The sequence below is a fragment of the Anomaloglossus baeobatrachus genome, chromosome 10, assembly GCF_048569485.1.
Source record: "Anomaloglossus baeobatrachus isolate aAnoBae1 chromosome 10, aAnoBae1.hap1, whole genome shotgun sequence".
Classification (NCBI taxonomy): Eukaryota; Metazoa; Chordata; class Amphibia; order Anura; family Aromobatidae; genus Anomaloglossus; species Anomaloglossus baeobatrachus.
Window position 1 is genome coordinate 6,608,404 of NC_134362.1, and position 18,071 is coordinate 6,626,474.

At 51.8% G+C, this 18,071-nt stretch overlaps 1 protein-coding gene across 2 annotated transcripts in view; it reads left to right on the forward strand.

Annotated features, from left to right (window-relative positions):
• The first annotated feature begins 206 nt into the window (after positions 1-206).
• The window catches only part of TUB (TUB bipartite transcription factor), a 156,037-nt gene continuing 138,172 nt past the window's right edge, over positions 207-18,071 (forward strand). Inside the window, exon 1 of one of the 2 annotated variants that reach the window (XM_075326011.1) lies at positions 207-475. In XM_075326011.1, coding sequence (XP_075182126.1) covers positions 330-475 — 146 coding nt within the window. In that variant the 5' untranslated portion in view covers positions 207-329. The remainder of the gene's footprint in view (positions 476-18,071) is intronic. The other variant, XM_075326007.1, reaches the window with a different exon arrangement.

The following is an 18,071-nucleotide window of genomic DNA, read 5'->3' on the forward strand; positions in this document are numbered from 1 at the left end:
GCGGCGGAGGTTGGGGGAGCGGTGCTCAGTGCAGCTCGTTATGTGGCGGTGCACACCAGAGCCGGTAATGCTCTGCAGATGGAGCAGATTTTCCAGCTCCTCAGTAATGAGGCTCCGTCTCCCGCGGCCGGCGCTGCACTCGCAGGATTAGATGTATGAGGCTCGGAGGGACGCTGATGTCAGGATGTAGATACAGGAGCGTCCTCGCCAGATCCTCCATCACTCTGGAGCTGCAGCAGCGCACTGACACCGCTGCTGCCGGGGGTCTCGCTGCTCCCCCCTCCTCACACTGACAGTGGTACATTCCGCAGATTGTGAGACCCAAGTGAATGAGCCTGGGTGAATCTCTATGTGCTGCTACTTCCCGGACTGGAGGTGCCAGCCCCGAGCCCGGACCCCTGCCCAGCGCCCACCTGAGGATGGAGGGGGTCAGCAGCACCCGAGCCATGTGCTACAGCAGGTGGAGCTACGACAGGTACCGTGCATTCTGCTTCTGATTAGCTGCCTCCGGCGCACCAGGGGTTAATGGAGCCGGTTACAATGTGTCACAAATAGGGGCTGCATGACAATGTTGCTGATCTGGTTTCCTGTTGATCTGAGCAGGTATATATGTATATATATGTATACGGGGAGCGGCGCGCACGTATCTGGCTCCCGTGCGTCCGGCTGGAGACACGCGGACTTCTCCTATAACCGGCGCGGCATTCAGACGGCGATGAATCATTGATGCGTTTGGTGATGAATCATTTTATATTGGAGATAAATCATTTATCTAAGGCAAGAAATATGAGCGAGCAGAGCGCGCGCTGCCACTGAGCACAGCGCTCTATAGGAGCGAGCAGAGCGTCCAATACCACTGAGCACAGCACTCTATAGGAGCGAGCAGAGCGCGCGCTGCCACTGAGCACAGCACTCTATAGGAGCGAGCAGAGTGCCCAATACTGCTGAGCACAGCACTTTATATGAGCGAGCAGAACGTGCTCTGCTTCTGAGGACAGCACTGTATATGAGCGAGCAGAGCGCATGCTGCCGCTGAGCACAGCACTAGGAGTGAGCAAAGCGTGTGCTGAGGACAACACTCTGTAAGCGAGCAGATCATGTGCGCTGCCGCTGAGCACAGCACTGTATATAAGCGAGCACAGCGCCTTCTGAGAGCAGCACTGTATATAAGCGAGCACAGCACCTTCTGAGCACAACACTCTAAATAAGCGAGCACAGCGCCTTCTGAGCACAGCACTGTATATAAGCGAGCACAGCGCCTTCTGAGCACAGCACTGTATATAAGCGAGCACAGCGCCTTCTGAGCACAGCACTGTATATAAGAGAGCACAGCGCCTTCTGAGCACAGCACTGTATATAAGCGAGCAGAGCGCCTTCTGAGCACAGCACTGTATATAAGCGAGCAGAGCGCCTTCTGAGCAGAGCACTGTATATAAGCGAGCAGAGCACCTTCTGAGCACAGCACTGTATATAAGCGAGCACAGCGCCTTCTGAGCACAGCACTGTATATAAGCGAGCAGAGCGCCTTCTGAGCAGAGCACTGTATATAAGCGAGCAGAGCACCTTCTGAGCACAGCACTGTAAGCGAGCACAGCGCCTTCTGAGCACAGCACTGTATATAAGCGAGCACAGCGCCTTCTGAGCAGAGCACTGTATATAAGCGAGCACAGCGCCTTCTGAGCAGAGCACTGTATATAAGCGAGCACAACGCCTTCTGAGCACAGCACTGTATATAAGCAAGCACAGCGCCTTCTGAGCACAGCACTGTATATAAGCGAGCACAGCGCCTTCTGAGCACAGCACTGTATATAAGCGAGCACAGCGCCTTCTGAGCACAGCACTGTATATAAGCGAGCACAGCGCCTTCTGAGCACAGCACTGTATATAAGCGAGCACAGCGCCTTCTGAGCACAACACTGTATATAAGCGAGCACAGCGCCTTCTGAGCACAGCACTGTACATAAGCGAGCAGAGCGCCTTCTGAGCACAGCACTGTATATAAGCGAGCACAGCGCCTTCTGAGCAGAGCACTGTATATAAGACAGCACTGTATATAAGCGAGCACAGCGCCTTCTGAGCACAGCACTGTATATAAACGAGCACAGCGCCTTCTGAGCACAGCACTGTATATAAGCGAGCACAGCGCCTTCTGAGCACAGCACTGTATATAAACGAGCACAGCGCCTTCTGAGCACAGCACTATATAAGCGAGCACAGCGCCTGCAGAGCACTGTATATAAGCGAGCACAGCGCCTTCTGAGCAGAGCACTGTATATAAGCGAGCACAGCGCCTTCTGAGCAGAGCACTGTATATAAGCGAGCACAGCGCCTTCTGAGCACAGCACTGTATATAAGCGAGCACAGCGCCTGCAGAGCACTGTATATAAGCGAGCACAGCGCCTGCAGAGCACAGCACTGTATATAAGCGAGCACAGCGCCTGCAGAGCAGAGCACTGTATATAAGCGAGCACAGCGCCTGCAGAGCACTGTATATAAGCGAGCACAGCGCCTTCTGAGCACAGCACTGTATATAAGCGAGCACAGCGCCTTCTGAGCAGAGCACTGTATATAAGCGAGCACAGCGCCTTCTGAGCACAGCACTGTATATAAGCGAGCACAGCGCCTTCTGAGCACAGCACTGTATATAAGCGAGCACAGCGCCTTCTGAGCACAGCACTGTATATAAGCGAGCACAGCACTGTATATAAGCGAGCACAGCGCCTGCAGAGCACTGTATATAAGCGAGCACAGCGCCTTCTGAGCAGAGCACTGTATATAAGCGAGCACAGCGCCTTCTGAGCAGAGCACTGTATATAAGCGAGCACAGCGCCTTCTGAGCAGAGCACTGTATATAAGCAAGCACAGCGCCTTCTGAGCAGAGCACTGTATATAAGCGAGCACAGCGCCTTCTGAGCAGAGCACTGTATATAAGCGAGCACAGCGCCTTCTGAGCACAGCACTGTATATAAGCGAGCACAGCGCCTGCAGAGCACTGTATATAAGCGAGCACAGCGCCTGCAGAGCACAGCACTGTATATAAGCGAGCACAGCGCCTGCAGAGCACTGTATATAAGCGAGCACAGCGCCTGCAGAGCACTGTATATAAGCGAGCACAGCGCCTGCAGAGCACAGCACTGTATATAAGCGAGCACAGCGCCTTCTGAGCAGAGCACTGTATATAAGCGAGCACAGCGCCTTCTGAGCACAGCACTGTATATAAGCGAGCACAGCGCCTGCAGAGCACTGTATATAAGCGAGCACAGCGCCTTCTGAGCAGAGCACTGTATATAAGCGAGCACAGCGCCTTCTGAGCAGAGCACTGTATATAAGCGAGCACAGCGCCTTCTGAGCAGAGCACTGTATATAAGCGAGCACAGCGCCTTCTGAGCAGAGCACTGTATATAAGCGAGCACAGCGCCTTCTGAGCACAGCACTGTATATAAGCGAGCACAGCGCCTTCTGAGCACAGCACTGTATATAAGCGAGCACAGCGCCTTCTGAGCACAGCACTGTATATAAGCGAGCACAGCGCCTGCAGAGCAGTCCTGTGTATAGTGGAGTCAGGCTCTTGGCTCAATGATCTCTCGGCTGACGGCCGTCTCGTCGGGGGCTTTAGTCCGGTGTTCCTGTGCCCCCCGCTCTGTTACTATGGGTCTGGTGGCAACAAGTCTCCGTGCGTCCGCGATGCTGTGATAGGGAATCAATATCCGGCCGCGCATCGCTCGGCTCCGGGAGATCAGTGTCGCTCTTGTTGCTAAGGATTTGTCTTGTGAAATCCCCACAAAGATGAATATTAAAGTTTTCTCCCATCCATGAGACCGAGCTCCGAAAAAACTGGTGCTCAACAGAGGCTCCGCGACCCCCGTACAATACAACCGCCCCGCTAATACCCAGCACTGATATCACCCCGAAATATACTACTGATCATGGCCACTCACCTCCAGAGCTGCACTCACTATTCTGCTGTTACATTATATCTTCTCCAGTCACCTCCAGAGCTGCAGTCACTAGGGGGAGCTCCCTGTATACAGAGATACATGATAAGATCCTGTCTGCAGCCACCACTAGGGGGAGCTCCCTGTATACAGAGATACATGATAAGATCCTGTCTGCAGCCACCACTAGGGGGAGCTCCCTGTATACAGAGACACATGATAAGATCCTGTCTGCAGCCACCACTAGGGGGAGCTCCCTGTATACAGAGATACATAATAAGCTCCTGTCTGCAGCCACCACTAGGGGGAGATCCCTGTATACAGAGATACATAATAAGCTCCTGTCTGCAGCCACCACTAGGGGGAGCTCCCTGTATACAGAGATACATGATAAGATCCTCTCTGCAGCCACCACTAGGGGAAGCTCCCTGTATACAGAGATACATAATAAGCTACTGTCTGCAGCCACCACTAGGGGGAGCTCCCTGTATACAGAGATACATGATAAGATCCTCTCTGCAGCCACCACTAGGGGGAGCTCCCTGTATACAGAGATACATGATAAGATCCTGTCTGCAGCCACCACTAGGGGGAGCTCTCTGTATACAGAGATACATGATAAGATCCTGTCTGCAGTCACCACTAGGGGGAGCTCCCTGTATACAGAGATACATGATAAGATCCTGTCTGCAGCCACCACTAGGGGGAGATCCCTGTATACAGAGATACATAATAAGCTCCTGTCTGCAGCCACCACTAGGGGGAGCTCCCTGTATACAGAGATACATGATAAGATCCTCTCTGCAGCCACCACTAGGGGAAGCTCCCTGTATACAGAGATACATAATAAGCTCCTGTCTGCAGTCACCACTAGGGGGAGCTCCCTGTATACAGAGATACATGATAAGATCCTGTCTGCAGCCACCACTAGGGGGAGCTCCCTGTATACAGAGATAAATGATAAGATCCTGTCTGCAGCCACCACTAGGGGGAGCTCTCTGTATACAGAGATACATGATAAGATCCTGTCTGCAGTCACCACTAGGGGGAGCTCCCTGTATACAGAGATACATGATAAGATCCTGTCTGCAGCCACCACTAGGGGGAGCTCCCTGTATACAGAGATACATGATAAGATCCTGTCTGCAGCCACCACTAGGGGGAGCTCCCTGTATACAGAGATACATGATAAGATCCTGTCTGCAGTCACCACTAGGGGGCGCTCCCTGTATACAGAGATACATGATAAGATCCTGTCTGCAGGCACCACTAGGGGGAGCTGCTTGTATACAGAGATACATGATAAGATCCTGTCTGCAGCCACCACTAGGGAAAGCTCCCTGTATACAGAGATACATGATAAGCTCCTGTCTGCAGCCACCACTAGGGGGAGCTCCCTGTATACAGAGATACATGATAAGATCCTGTCTGCAGCCACCACTAGGGGGAGCTCCCTGTATACAGAGACACATGATAAGATCCTGTCTGCAGCCACCACTAGGGGGAGCTCCCTGTATACAGAGACACATGATAAGATCCTGTCTGCAGCCACCACTAGGGGGAGCTCCCTGTATACAGAGATACATGATAATATTCTGTCTGCAGCCACCACTAGGGGGAGCTCCCTGTATACAGAGATACATGATAAAATCCTCTCTGCAGTCACCACTAGGGGGAGCTCTCTGTATACAGAGATACATGATAAGATCCTGTCTGCAGTCACCCCTAGGGGGAGCTCCCTGTATACAGAGATACATGATAAGCTCCTGTCTGCAGCCACCACTAGGGGGAGCTCCCTGTATACAGAGATACATAAGATCCTGTCTGCAGCCACCACTAGGGGGAGCTCCCTGTATACAGAGATACATGATAAGATTCTGTCTGCAGCCACCACTAGGGGGAGCTCCCTGTATACAGAGATACATGATAAGCTCCTGTCTGCAGTCACCACTATGGGGAGCTCCCTGTATACAGAGATACATGATAAGATCCTGTCTGCAGCCACCACTAGGGGGAGCTCCCTGTATACAGAGATACATAAGATCCTGTCTGCAGCCACCACTAGAGGGAGCTCCCTGTATACAGAGATACATGATAAGATCCTGTCTGCAGCCACCACTAGGGGGAGCTCCCTGTATACAGAGATACATGATAAGCTCTTGTCTGCAGCCACCACTAGGAGCAGCTCCCTGTATACAGAGATACATAAGGTCCTGTCTGCAGCCACCACTAGGGGGAGCTCCCTGTATACAGAGATACATGATAAGGTCCTGTCTGCAGTCACCACTAGGGGGAGCTCCCTGTATACAGAGATACATGATAAGATCCTGTCTGCAGACACCACTAGGGGGAGCTCCCTGTATACAGAGATACATGATAAGATCCTGTCTGCAGCCACCACTAGGGGGAGCTCCCTGTATACAGAGATACATGATAAGGTCCTGTCTGCAGCCACCACTAGGGGGAGCTCCCTGTATACAGAGACACATGAGAAGATCCTGTCTGCAGTCACCACTAGGGGGAGCTCCCTGTATACAGAGATACATGATAAGATCCTGTCTGCAGCCACCACTAGGGGGAGCTCCCTGTATACAGAGATACATGATAAGACCCTGTCTGCAGTCACCACTAGGGGGAGCTCCCTGTATACAGAGATACATGATAAGATCCTGTCTGCAGTCACCACTAGGGGGAGCTCCCTGTATACAGAGATACATGATAGGATCCTGTCTGCAGCCACCACTAGGGGGAGCTCCCTGTATACAGAGATACATGATAAGATCCTGCCTGCAGCCACCACTAGGGGGAGCTCCCTGTATACAGAGATACATGATAAGATCCTGTCTGCAGCCAACACTAGGGGGAGCTCCCTGTATACAGAGATACATGATAAGATCCTGTCTGCAGCCAACACTAGGGGAGCTCCCTGTATACAGAGATACATGATAAGATCCTGTCTGCAGCCAACACTAGGGGGAGCTCCCTGTATACAGAGATACATGATAAGATCCTGTCTGCAGCCAACACTAGGGGGAGCTCCCTGTATACAGAGATACATGATAAGATCCTGTCTGCAGTCACCACTAGGGGGAGCTCCCTGTATACAGAGATACATGATAAGATCCTGTCTGCAGCCACCACTAGGGGGAGCTCCCTGTATACAGAGATACATGATAAGATCCTGTCTGCAGCCACCACTAGGGGGAGCTCCCTGTATACAGAGATACATGATAAGACCCTGTCTGCAGTCACCACTAGGGGGAGCTCCCTGTATACAGAGATACATGATAAGATCCTGTCTGCAGCCACCACTAGGGGAGCTCCCTGTATACAGAGATACATAAGATCCTGTCTGCAGTCACCACTAGGGGGATCTCCCTGTATACAGAGATACATGATAAGCTCTTGTCTGCAGCCACCACTAGGGGGAGCTCCCTGTATACAGAGATACATGATAAGATCCTGTCTGCAGTCACCACTAGAGGGAGCTCCCTGTATACAGAGATACATGATAAGACCCTGTCTGCAGTCACCACTAGGGGGAGCTCCCTGTATACAGAGATACATAAGATCCTGTCTGCAGCCACCACTAGGGGGAGCTCCCTGTATACAGAGATACATAACATCCTGTCTGCAGTCACCACTAGGGGGATCTCCCTGTATACAGAGATACATGATAAGCTCTTGTCTGCAGCCACCACTAGGGGGAGCTCCCTGTATACAGAGATACATGATAAGATCCTGTCTGCAGTCACCACTAGAGGGAGCTCCCTGTATACAGAGATACATGATAAGACCCTGTCTGCAGTCACCACTAGAGGGAGCTCCCTGTATACAGAGATACATAAGATCCTGTCTGCAGCCACCACTAGGGGGAGCTCCCTGTATACAGAGATACATAAGATCCTGTCTGCAGTCACCACTAGGGGGATCTCCCTGTATACAGAGATACACGATAATTTTGTCTGCAGCCACCACTAGGGGGAGCGCCCTGTATACAGAGATACATGATAAGATTCTGACTGCAGCCACCACTAGGGGAAGCTCCCTGTATACAGAGATACATGATAAGATCCTGTCTGCAGACACCACTAGGGGGAGCTCCCTGTATACAGAGATACATGATAAGATCCTGTCTGCAGACACCACTAGGGGGAGCTCCCTGTATACAGAGATACATGATAAGATCCTGTCTGCAGACACCACTAGGGGGAGCTCCCTGTATACAGAGATACATGATAAGATCCTGTCTGCAGACACCACTAGGGGGAGCTCCCTGTATACAGAGATACATGATAAGATCCTGTCTGCAGCCAACACTAGGGGGAGCTCCCTGTATACAGAGATACATGATAAGCTCCTGTCTGCAGCCACCACTAGAGGGAGCTCCCTGTATACAGAGATACATGATAAGACCCTTTATGCAGTAACCACTAGGGGGAGCTCCCTGTATACAGAGATACATGATAAGATCCTGTCTGCAGCCACCACTAGGGGGAGCTCCCTGTATACAGAGATACATGATAAGACCCTGTCTGCAGTCACCACTAGGGGGAGCTCCCTGTATACAGAGATACATGATAAGATCCTGTCTGCAGCCACCACTAGGGGGAGCTCCCTGTATACAGAGATACATAAGATCCTGTCTGCAGTCACCACTAGGGGGATCTCCCTGTATACAGAGATACATGATAAGCTCTTGTCTGCAGCCACCACTAGGGGGAGCTCCCTGTATACAGAGATACATGATAAGATTCTGACTGCAGTCACCACTAGAGGGAGCTCCCTGTATACAGAGATACATGATAAGACCCTGTCTGCAGTCACCACTAGGGGGAGCTCTCTGTATACAGAGATACATAAGATCCTGTCTGCAGCCACCACTAGGGGGAGCTCCCTGTATACAGAGATACATAAGATCCTGTCTGCAGCCACCACTAGGGGGAGCTCCCTGTATACAGAGATACATGATAAGATCCTGTCTGCAGCCACCACTAGGAGGAGCTTCCTGTATACAGAGATACATGATAAGATCCTGTCTGCAGCCACCACTAGGGGGAGCTCCCTGTATACAGAGATACATGATAAGATCCTGTCTGCAGCCACCACTAGGGGGAGCTCCCTGTATACAGAGATACATGATAAGATCCTGTCTGCAGCCACCACTAGAGGAATCTCCCTGTATACAGAGATACATGATAAGATCCTGTCTGTAGCCACCACTAGAGGGAGCTCCCTGTATACAGAGATACATGATAAGATCCTGTCTGTAGCCACCACTAGAGGGAGCTCCCTGTATACAGAGATACATGATAAGATTCTGTCTGCAGCCACCACTAGGGGGAGCTCCCTGTATACAGAGATACATGATAAGATCCTTTCTGCAGTCACCACTAGGGGGAGCTCCCTGTATACAGAGATACATGATAAGATCCTGTCTGCAGTCACCACTAGAGGGAGCTCCCTGTATACAGAGATACATGATAAGATCCTGTCTGCAGCCACCACTAGGGGGAGCTCCCTGTATACAGAGATACATGATAAGATCCTGTCTGCAGCCACCACTAGGGGGAGCTCCCTGTATACAGAGATACATGATAAGATCCTGTCTGCAGTCACCACTAGGGGGAGCTCCCTGTATACAGAGATACATGATAAGATCCTGTCTGCAGTCACCACTAGAGGGAGCTCCCTGTATACAGAGATACATGATAAGATCCTGTCTGCAGCCACCACTAGGGGGAGCTCCCTGTATACAGAGATACATGATAACATCCTGTCTGCAGCCACCACTAGGGGGAGCTCCCTGTATACAGAGATACATGATAAGATCCTGTCTGCAGCCACCACTAGGGGGAGCTCCCTGTATACAGAGATACATGATAAGATCCTGTCTGCAGTCACCACTAGGGGGAGCTCCCTGTATACAGAGATACATGATAAGATCCTGTCTGCAGCCACCACTAGGGGGAGCTCCCTGTATACAGAGATACATGATAAGATCCTGTCTGCAGCCACCACTAGGGGGAGCTCCCTGTATACAGAGATACATGATAAGATCCTGTCTGCAGCCACCACTAGGGGGAGCTTCCTGTATACAGAGATACATGATAAGATCCTGTCTGCAGCCACCACTAGGGGGAGCTCCCTGTATACAGAGATATATTAGAGTCTCCTGTCCTTGTCTCTGGGGGTCCTCCGCTCTCTGCAGACCCTTTTTATCTTTGTTTTCCTTTCTGATACCATGTATTAACCCTTCGCACACTGGTGGCCCCCGCTCACACGGTGCGGTTCTGTGGTTCTCCTCGGTGCCGCGTCCATGGCTTCTTGCTTTGGTTTCTCGGAATCTCCAGCAGATCCCTGGATTGCGGCTGATCCCTGGATTGCGGCTGATCCCTGGATTGCGGCTGATCCCTGGATTCCACGTGAATGAAGTCAGATCCTCTGATATCAGACGACGGCTTTTATTACTAACAATGGACTCGTAATTTCCCCCCGAGGCTGCACAGTGCTAAATATAGCAGAGCCCTCTCCTCGCCCCCCACCCCTATAGGAATAGACTGCATCATTACAGGGGCCCCGCAGTGACTGACCCCGACCTGCACCGGGGTGGGGGGGCTAATAAGGGGCTGAGGAGCGGCTCTGGGGTCCCGGTGTCGTGGGCTCTGCTGCTGACACCGTGATCGCGTCATACCGGAGATGTGACCGGCGCGGTGTCGGCCTGGACCGCGGGTTGTGATCCGGTCATTGGGGCGTTTCTGCCGGTTTTGTCTAATTTTCTTCTGTTTTCCCGGTTTTCTTTGCGCTTTATTCTCGTGTTTTGCGCCATCTTTAGCGTCTGGTTTTATCTTCACGCTTCGGTTGCAGATTCCAGATGTTTTCTCACATTTCATCACTTGCGAGGTTCTGGATGTGGCCGATCTCCTCCCTCCTGAGGGGTTTTATCAGGACGAGTCGCTGCAATGTCGCCAGAAAGGGCCAAGAAATAAAGATCGGTTTTAATTTTGCACAAAATCCCTCAATTGCGTGCCACGTGGAAGAGTTTCCAGCCAGTGATGAATGGCGCCCGGTGTGTGCGGCCACTGTATCACCGGCAGAGGACACAGATTCTCACAGGACTCTTCACCCTGATACATTGTAACAATTCCTCATCTGATGTAAACAGAGAACACAACAACAAACCCTGATGGGGACAGATTCACATCTATCTCAATGTCTTATCCTTTAGTCACCTCCAGAGCTGCACTCACTATTCTGCTGTTAGTGTGTTATCCTCCAGTCACCTCCAGAGCTGCAGTCACTATTCTGCTGTTAGTGTGTTATCCTCCAGTCACCTCCAGAGCTGCAGTGACACTGCTGATTGTTTCTATAATGTGAGAAATCCTCTGCCAGTAACAGAAGATTACATTGTAAGATTTCAAAATTTAAAGTGCTAGTCCGGTGACACCATACTGGTTAGATTTTCCAAGGACTGATCATCCATTCCGCCCCTCTCCAGTCTTCTCGTTGTTTCCGCGTGTTTCCAGTCTTTTTCCAGTCGTCTTCTCGCTCTACCTGTTCTCAGTCGCCTCCGCGTTCAACCTGTTTCCAGGCTTTTCCTCGTCTCCGCGTTCTGCGAGTTACTAGTCTTTTCCTCATCTCCACGTTCCGCGTGTTTCTAGTCTTTTCCTCGTCTCCGCGTTCTGCGAGTTACTAGTCTTTTCCTAATCTCCACGTTCCGCGTGTTTCCAGGCTTTTCCTCGTCTCCGCGTTCCGTGTGTTTCTAGTCTTTTCCTCATCTCCACGTTCCGCGTGTTTCCAGGCTTTTCCTCGTCTCCGCGTTCCGCGTGTTTCCAGGCTTTTCCTCGTCTCCGCGTTCCGCGTGTTTCCAGGCTTTTCCTCGTCTCCGCGTTCCGCGTGTTTCCAGGCTTTTCCTCGTCTCCGCGTTCCGCGTGTTTCTAGTCTTTTCCTCATCTCCACGTTCCGCGTGTTTCCAGGCTTTTCCTCGTCTCCGCATTCCGCGTGTTTCCAGTCTTTTCCTCGTCTCCGCGTTCCGCGTGTTTCCAGTCTTTTCCTAGTCTCCGCGTTCCGCGTGTTTCCAGTCTTTTCCTCGTCTCCGCGTTCCGCGTGTTTGCAGTCTTTCTTTTCCTCGTCTCCGCGTTCCGCCTGTTTCCAGTCTTTTCCTCGTCTCCGCGTTCCGCGTGTTTCCAGTCTTTTCCTCGTCTCCGCGTTCCGCGTGTTTCCAGTCTTTCTTTTCCTCGTCTCCGCGTTCCGCGTGTTTCCAGTCTTTTCCTCGTCTCTGCGTTCCGCGTATTTCCAGTCTTTATTTTCCTCGTCTCCGCGTTCCGCGTGTTTCCAGTCTTTCTTTTCCTCGTCTCCGCGTGTTTCCAGTCTTTCTTTTCCTCGTCTCCGCGTTCCGCATGTTTCCATGCTTTCCCTCGTCTTTGCGTTCCGCGTGTTTCCAGTCTTTTCCTCGTCTCCGCGTTCCGCGTGTTTCCAGTCTTTCTTTTCCTCGTCTCCGCGTTCCGCGTGTTTCCAGTCTTTCTTTTCCTCGTCTCCGCGTTCCGCGTGTTTCCAGTCTTTCTTTTCCTCGTCTCCGCGTTCCGCGTGTTTCCAGTCTTTCTTTTCCTCGTCTCCGCGTGTTTCCAGTCTTTCTTTTCCTAGTCTCCGCGTTCCGCATGTTTCCATGCTTTCCCTCGTCTTTGCGTTCCGCGTGTTTCCAGTCTTTTCCTCGTCTCCGCGTTCCGCGTGTTTCCAGTCTTTCTTTTCCTCGTCTCCGCGTTCCGCGTGTTTCCAGTCTTTCTTTTCCTCGTCTCCGCGTGTTTCCAGTCTTTCTTTTCCTCGTCTCCGCGTTCCGCATGTTTCCATGCTTTCCCTCGTCTTTGCGTTCCGCGTGTTTCCAGTCTTTTCCTCGTCTCCGCGTTCCGCGTGTTTCCAGTCTTTCTTTTCCTCGTCTCCGCGTTCCGCGTGTTTCCAGTCTTTCTTTTCCTCGTCTCCGCGTTCCGCGTGTTTCCAGTCTTTCTTTTCCTCGTCTCCGCGTTCCGCATGTTTCCAGTCTTTCTTTTCCTCGTCTCCGCGTTCCGCGTGTTTCCAGTCTTTTCCTCGTCTCCGCGTTCCGCGTGTTTCCAGTCTTTCATTACTCCAGTCCATTGTGTGTCTTTTACCTGCTCGCTGAGGACGTGTTGCTACGGAAACAAGGAATAAAGGATTCACGTTTTCTCCCACTCAGAGCGAGCGCGGAGGAAGATAAAGGTTAGGCGAGATGAGGACGATTCTAAGATCCGGGGTGATCGGTGCTTGTAACGAGTGTCAGCTCCTGGGGTGCAGGGACTGTATCTATAGGTGCTGGAGCCCCTCTGCCACAAGTGAAGACCCCGCTATAGTTACATTATAAGCCCCCGCTCCGCCAGGAACGCCCCTAATGCAGAATTATCAGTAAATATTTGTATCTAGATACAATGTTTCCAGTCTCAGCTGTGTAACCCTTTGTGTGCTGGCGTTTGTCAGCATCCAGGTGACGGGGGCAGATTGGCCCCTGAGCACGGGGCCGGGGACCTATAGTCTCTAAGTTTTTGGAATGTGCTGGAGACAACTATTGTTTTCATCTTTCTGATGATCTGATTGGCTGCAGGTTCTTGTTTATTTTTTGTTGTTTTTTTATGTCCTGCGTACGTTGTCTGTAACCATGGAGACACATGACTCTGCAGTGGAGCTGTGGACGCAGGAGCTTAGAACAAAGCGGCTTCATTCATCGCTTTCGAAACTTTGTAAAAACAAATATTGATGTAAAGTGGGGAAAAAAGTCACTATTCAGCCCCCAATTGTGCAGGTCTCCCCCGTATAAAGATGACGTCGGCCTGTAACTGACATCAGAGGAGACCACAACTAGGAGACAAAATCCAGAAAATCCAGAAAATCCCCGCCTCTGATTTGGAAGATTTTTTTTTTTTGCCAATTCTGGAGGGAAATAAGTATTTGGTCAATAACAAAAGTTCATCTCAATATTTTGTTCTATCCTTTGTTGGCAATGACAGAGGTCAGACGTTTTCTGTCTTCACAAGGTTGGCACACACTGTTGGGGGTCTGTGCCCATTCCTCCATGGAGATCTGCTCTAGAGCAGGGTAAGGGGTGCACCGTGCCACTAGAGCAGGGTAAGGGGGCACCATGCCACTAGAGCAGAGTAAGGGGCGCACCATGCCACTAGAGCAGGGTAAGGGGCGCACCATGCCACTAGAGCAGGGTAAGGGGCGCACCATGCCACTAGAGCAGGGTAAGGGGTGCACCATGCCACTAGAGCAGAGTAAGGGGTGCACCATGCCACTAGAGCAGGGTAAGGGGCGCACCATGCCACTAGAGCAGGGTAAGGGGCGCACCGTGCCACTAGAGCAGGGTAAGGGGTGCACCGTGCCACTAGAGCAGGGTAAGGGGCGCACCGTGCCACTAGAGCAGGGTAAGGGGCGCACCGTGCCACTAGAGCAGGGTAAGGGGCGCACCGTGCCACTAGAGCAGGGTAAGGGGCGCACCATGCCACTAGAGCAGGGTAAGGGGCGCACCATGCCACTAGAGCAGAGTAAGGGGTGCACCATGCCACTAGAGCAGGGTAAGGGGTGCACCGTGCCACTAGAGCAGGGTAAGGGGCGCACCATGCCACTAGAGCAGGGTAAGGGGCGCACCATGCCACTAGAGCAGGGTAAGGGGTGCACCATGCCACTAGAGCAGAGTAAGGGGTGCACCATGCCACTAGAGCAGGGTAAGGGGCGCACCATGCCACTAGAGCAGGGTAAGGGGCGCACCGTGCCACTAGAGCAGGGTAAGGGGCGCACCGTGCCACTAGAGCAGGGTAAGGGGCGCACCATGCCACTAGAGCAGGGTAAGGGGCGCACCATGCCACTAGAGCAGAGTAAGGGGTGCACCATGCCACTAGAGCAGGGTAAGGGGTGCACCGTGCCACTAGAGCAGGGTAAGGGGCGCACCATGCCACTAGAGCAGGGTAAGGGGCGCACCGTGCCACTAGAGCAGGGTAAGGGGCGCACCGTGCCACTAGAGCAGGGTAAGGGGCGCACCGTGCCACTAGAGCAGGGTAAGGGGCGCACCATGCCACTAGAGCAGAGTAAGGGGTGCACCATGCCACTAGAGCAGGGTAAGGGGTGCAGCATGCCACTAGAGCGGGGTAAGGGGAGCACCGTGCCACTAGAGCAGGGTAAGGGGTGCACCATGCCACTAGTGCAGGGTAAGGGGTGCACCGTGCCACTAGAGCAGGGTAAGGGGCGCACCGTGCCACTAGAGCAGGGTAAGGGGTGCACCGTGCCACTAGAACAGGGTAAGGGGTGGACCGTGCCACTAGAGCAGAGTAAGGGGTGCACCATGCCACTAGAGCAGGGTAAGGGGTGGACCGTGCCACTAGAGCAGGGTAAGGGGCGCACCATGCCACTAGAGCAGGGTAAGGGGCGCACCGTGCCACTTGAGCAGGGTAAGGGGTACACCGTGTCACTAGAGCAGGGTAAGGGGTACACCGTGTCACTAGAGCAGGGTAAGGGGCGCACCGTGCCACTAGAGCAGGGTAAGGGGCGCACCATGTCACTAGAGCAGGGTAAGGGGCACACCGTGCCACTAGAGCAGGGTAAGGGGTACACCATGTCACTAGAGCAGGGTAAGGGGCGCACCATTCTTCTTTGGCAAACTGCTCCAGGTCCCTGAGATTTGAAGGGGGCTTTCTCCAAGCTGCCACTTTGAGATCTCTCCACAGGTCTTCTATGGGGTTCAGGTCTGGACTCATTGCTGGCCACTTTAGTAGTCTCCAGTGCTTTCTATCAAACCATTTTCTAGTGCTTTTTGAAGTGTGTTTTGGGTCATTGTCCTGCTGGAAGACCCATGACCTCTGATGGAGACCCAGCTTTCTCACACTGGGCCCTACATTATGCTGCAAAATTTGTTGGTAGTCTCCAGACTTCATAATGCCATGCACACGGTCAAGCAGTCCAGTGCCAGAGGCAGCAAAGCAACCCCAAAACATTAGGGAACCTCCGCCATGTATAACTGTAGGGACCGTGTTCTTTTCTTTGAATGCCTCTTTTTTTTCCTGTAAATTATGTTGATGGCTTTTCCCAAAAAGCTCTACTTTTGTCTCATCTGACCAGAGAACATTCTTCCAAAACGTTTTAGGCTTTCTCAGGTAAGTTTTGGCAAACTCCAGCCTGTCTTTTTTTATGTCTCGGGGTAAGAAGTGGGGTCTTCCTGGGTATCCTACCATACAGTCGCTTTTCATTCAGACGCTGATGGATAGTACGGGGTGACACTGTTGCACCCTCGGACTGCAGGGCAGCTTGAACTTGTTTGGATGTTGGTCGAGGTTCTTTATCCACCATCCGCACAATCTTGTGTTGAAATCTCTCGTCAATATTTCTTTTCCTTCCACATCTAGGGAGGTTACCACAGTGCCATGGGCTTTACACTTCTTGATGACACTGTGCACCGTAGACGCAGGAACGTTCAGGTCTTTGGAGATGGACTTGTAGCCTTGGGATTGCTCATGCTTCCTCATAATTTGGAGTCTCAAGTGCTCAGACAGTTCTTTGGTCTTCTTTCTTTTCTCCATGCTCAATGTGGTGCACACAAGGACACAGGACAGAGGCTGAGGCAACTTTAATCCATGTCACCTGCTGCCAGTGTGATTTATTATTGCCAGCAGCTGTTAGGTGCCACAGGTAAGTTACAGGCGCTGTTATTACACAAATTACAGAAGCAGCACAGGATTATTCACACAGCGCCAATACTTCTGTCCACCCCCTTTTTTATGTTTGGGGTGGAATTATATCCAATTTGGCTTTATGACAATTTTTTTTTTTTCCATTGAAGACAAATTAAATGAAGAGAATACAAAAGAATTTGTGATTGCAATCATCTTCAAGAAGAAACTGCGTATTCTCTGACAGAATTGCAGGGGTGCCAATACTTTTGGCCAGCACTGTATGTCCCTCTGTGATTGCACATATGCTCACCTTTCCCGTTCCTGCTCTCCATGGTGCTGAACTCGTCAGCTCTGCAGCGACCGCCCACCGCTCTCTGCAGCTACTTCTGGGTCGGCTCTGGCTGCATTCATGAATATGTATGAGCCGGCCAGGAAGCTGCGGAGAGCAGAGGTAGAACACAGCGTCGGAAAGGTGAGTTGAAAATGTTGTTTTTTTTATTTTATATTTACGTTTTTTTCTGGTACGTGTTTCACGGATCCACCATAGTGTGGTCCGTGGGACATCAGTGATGCCAGAGAAAAAAACGGACTTGTCTCCGTGCGGCAATCACGGACACGCGTGTACGCCGCACGAAGGCACGGTTAGTGGAAAAATCACTGGTGTGCGCGCAGACCCATTGAATATAATGGGTCTGCATATGTCCATGATTCTGGTACGTATAAAAACTAGCACATACCAGAATCACTGTCGTGTGAAACAGGCCTAATTCTGCTGATAATTAGAGAGCAGCAGTGACTGTAGAGAGATGATCAGTAAATGTTCTGCAGGTGACAACAGTCACAATCAGTAGGACGTCACCGGCCGTCGCTGTGAATGACTTCATCTGCAGCCACAGGACATCACTAGTCTCTCACACTGCTCTGGGGGGATTTTGGTCCACTCTTCTTCTAGTCTCTTCCACAGGACATCACTAGTCCCTCACACTGCTCTGGGGGGATTTTGGTCCACTCTTCTTCTAGTCTCTTCCACAGGACATCACTAGTCTCTCACACTGCTCTGGGGGGATTTTGGCCCACTCTTCTTCCAATCTCTTCCACAGGACATCACTAGTCTCTCACATTGCTCTGGGGGGATTTTGGCCCACTCTTCTTCCAGTCTCTTCCACAGGACATCACTAGTCTCTCACACTGCTCTGGGGGGATTTTGGCCCACTCTTCTTCCAGTCTCCTCCACAGGACATCACTAGTCCCTCACACTGCTCTGGGAGGATTTTGGCCCACTCTTCTTCCAGTCTCTTCCACAGGACATCACTAGTCTATCACACTGCTCTGGGGGGATTTTGGCCCACTCTTCTTCCAGTCTCCTCCACAGGACACCACTAGTCTCTCACACTGCTCTGGGGGGATTTTGGTCCACTCTTCTTCCAGTCTCTTCCACAGGACATCACTAGCCTCTCACACTGCTCTG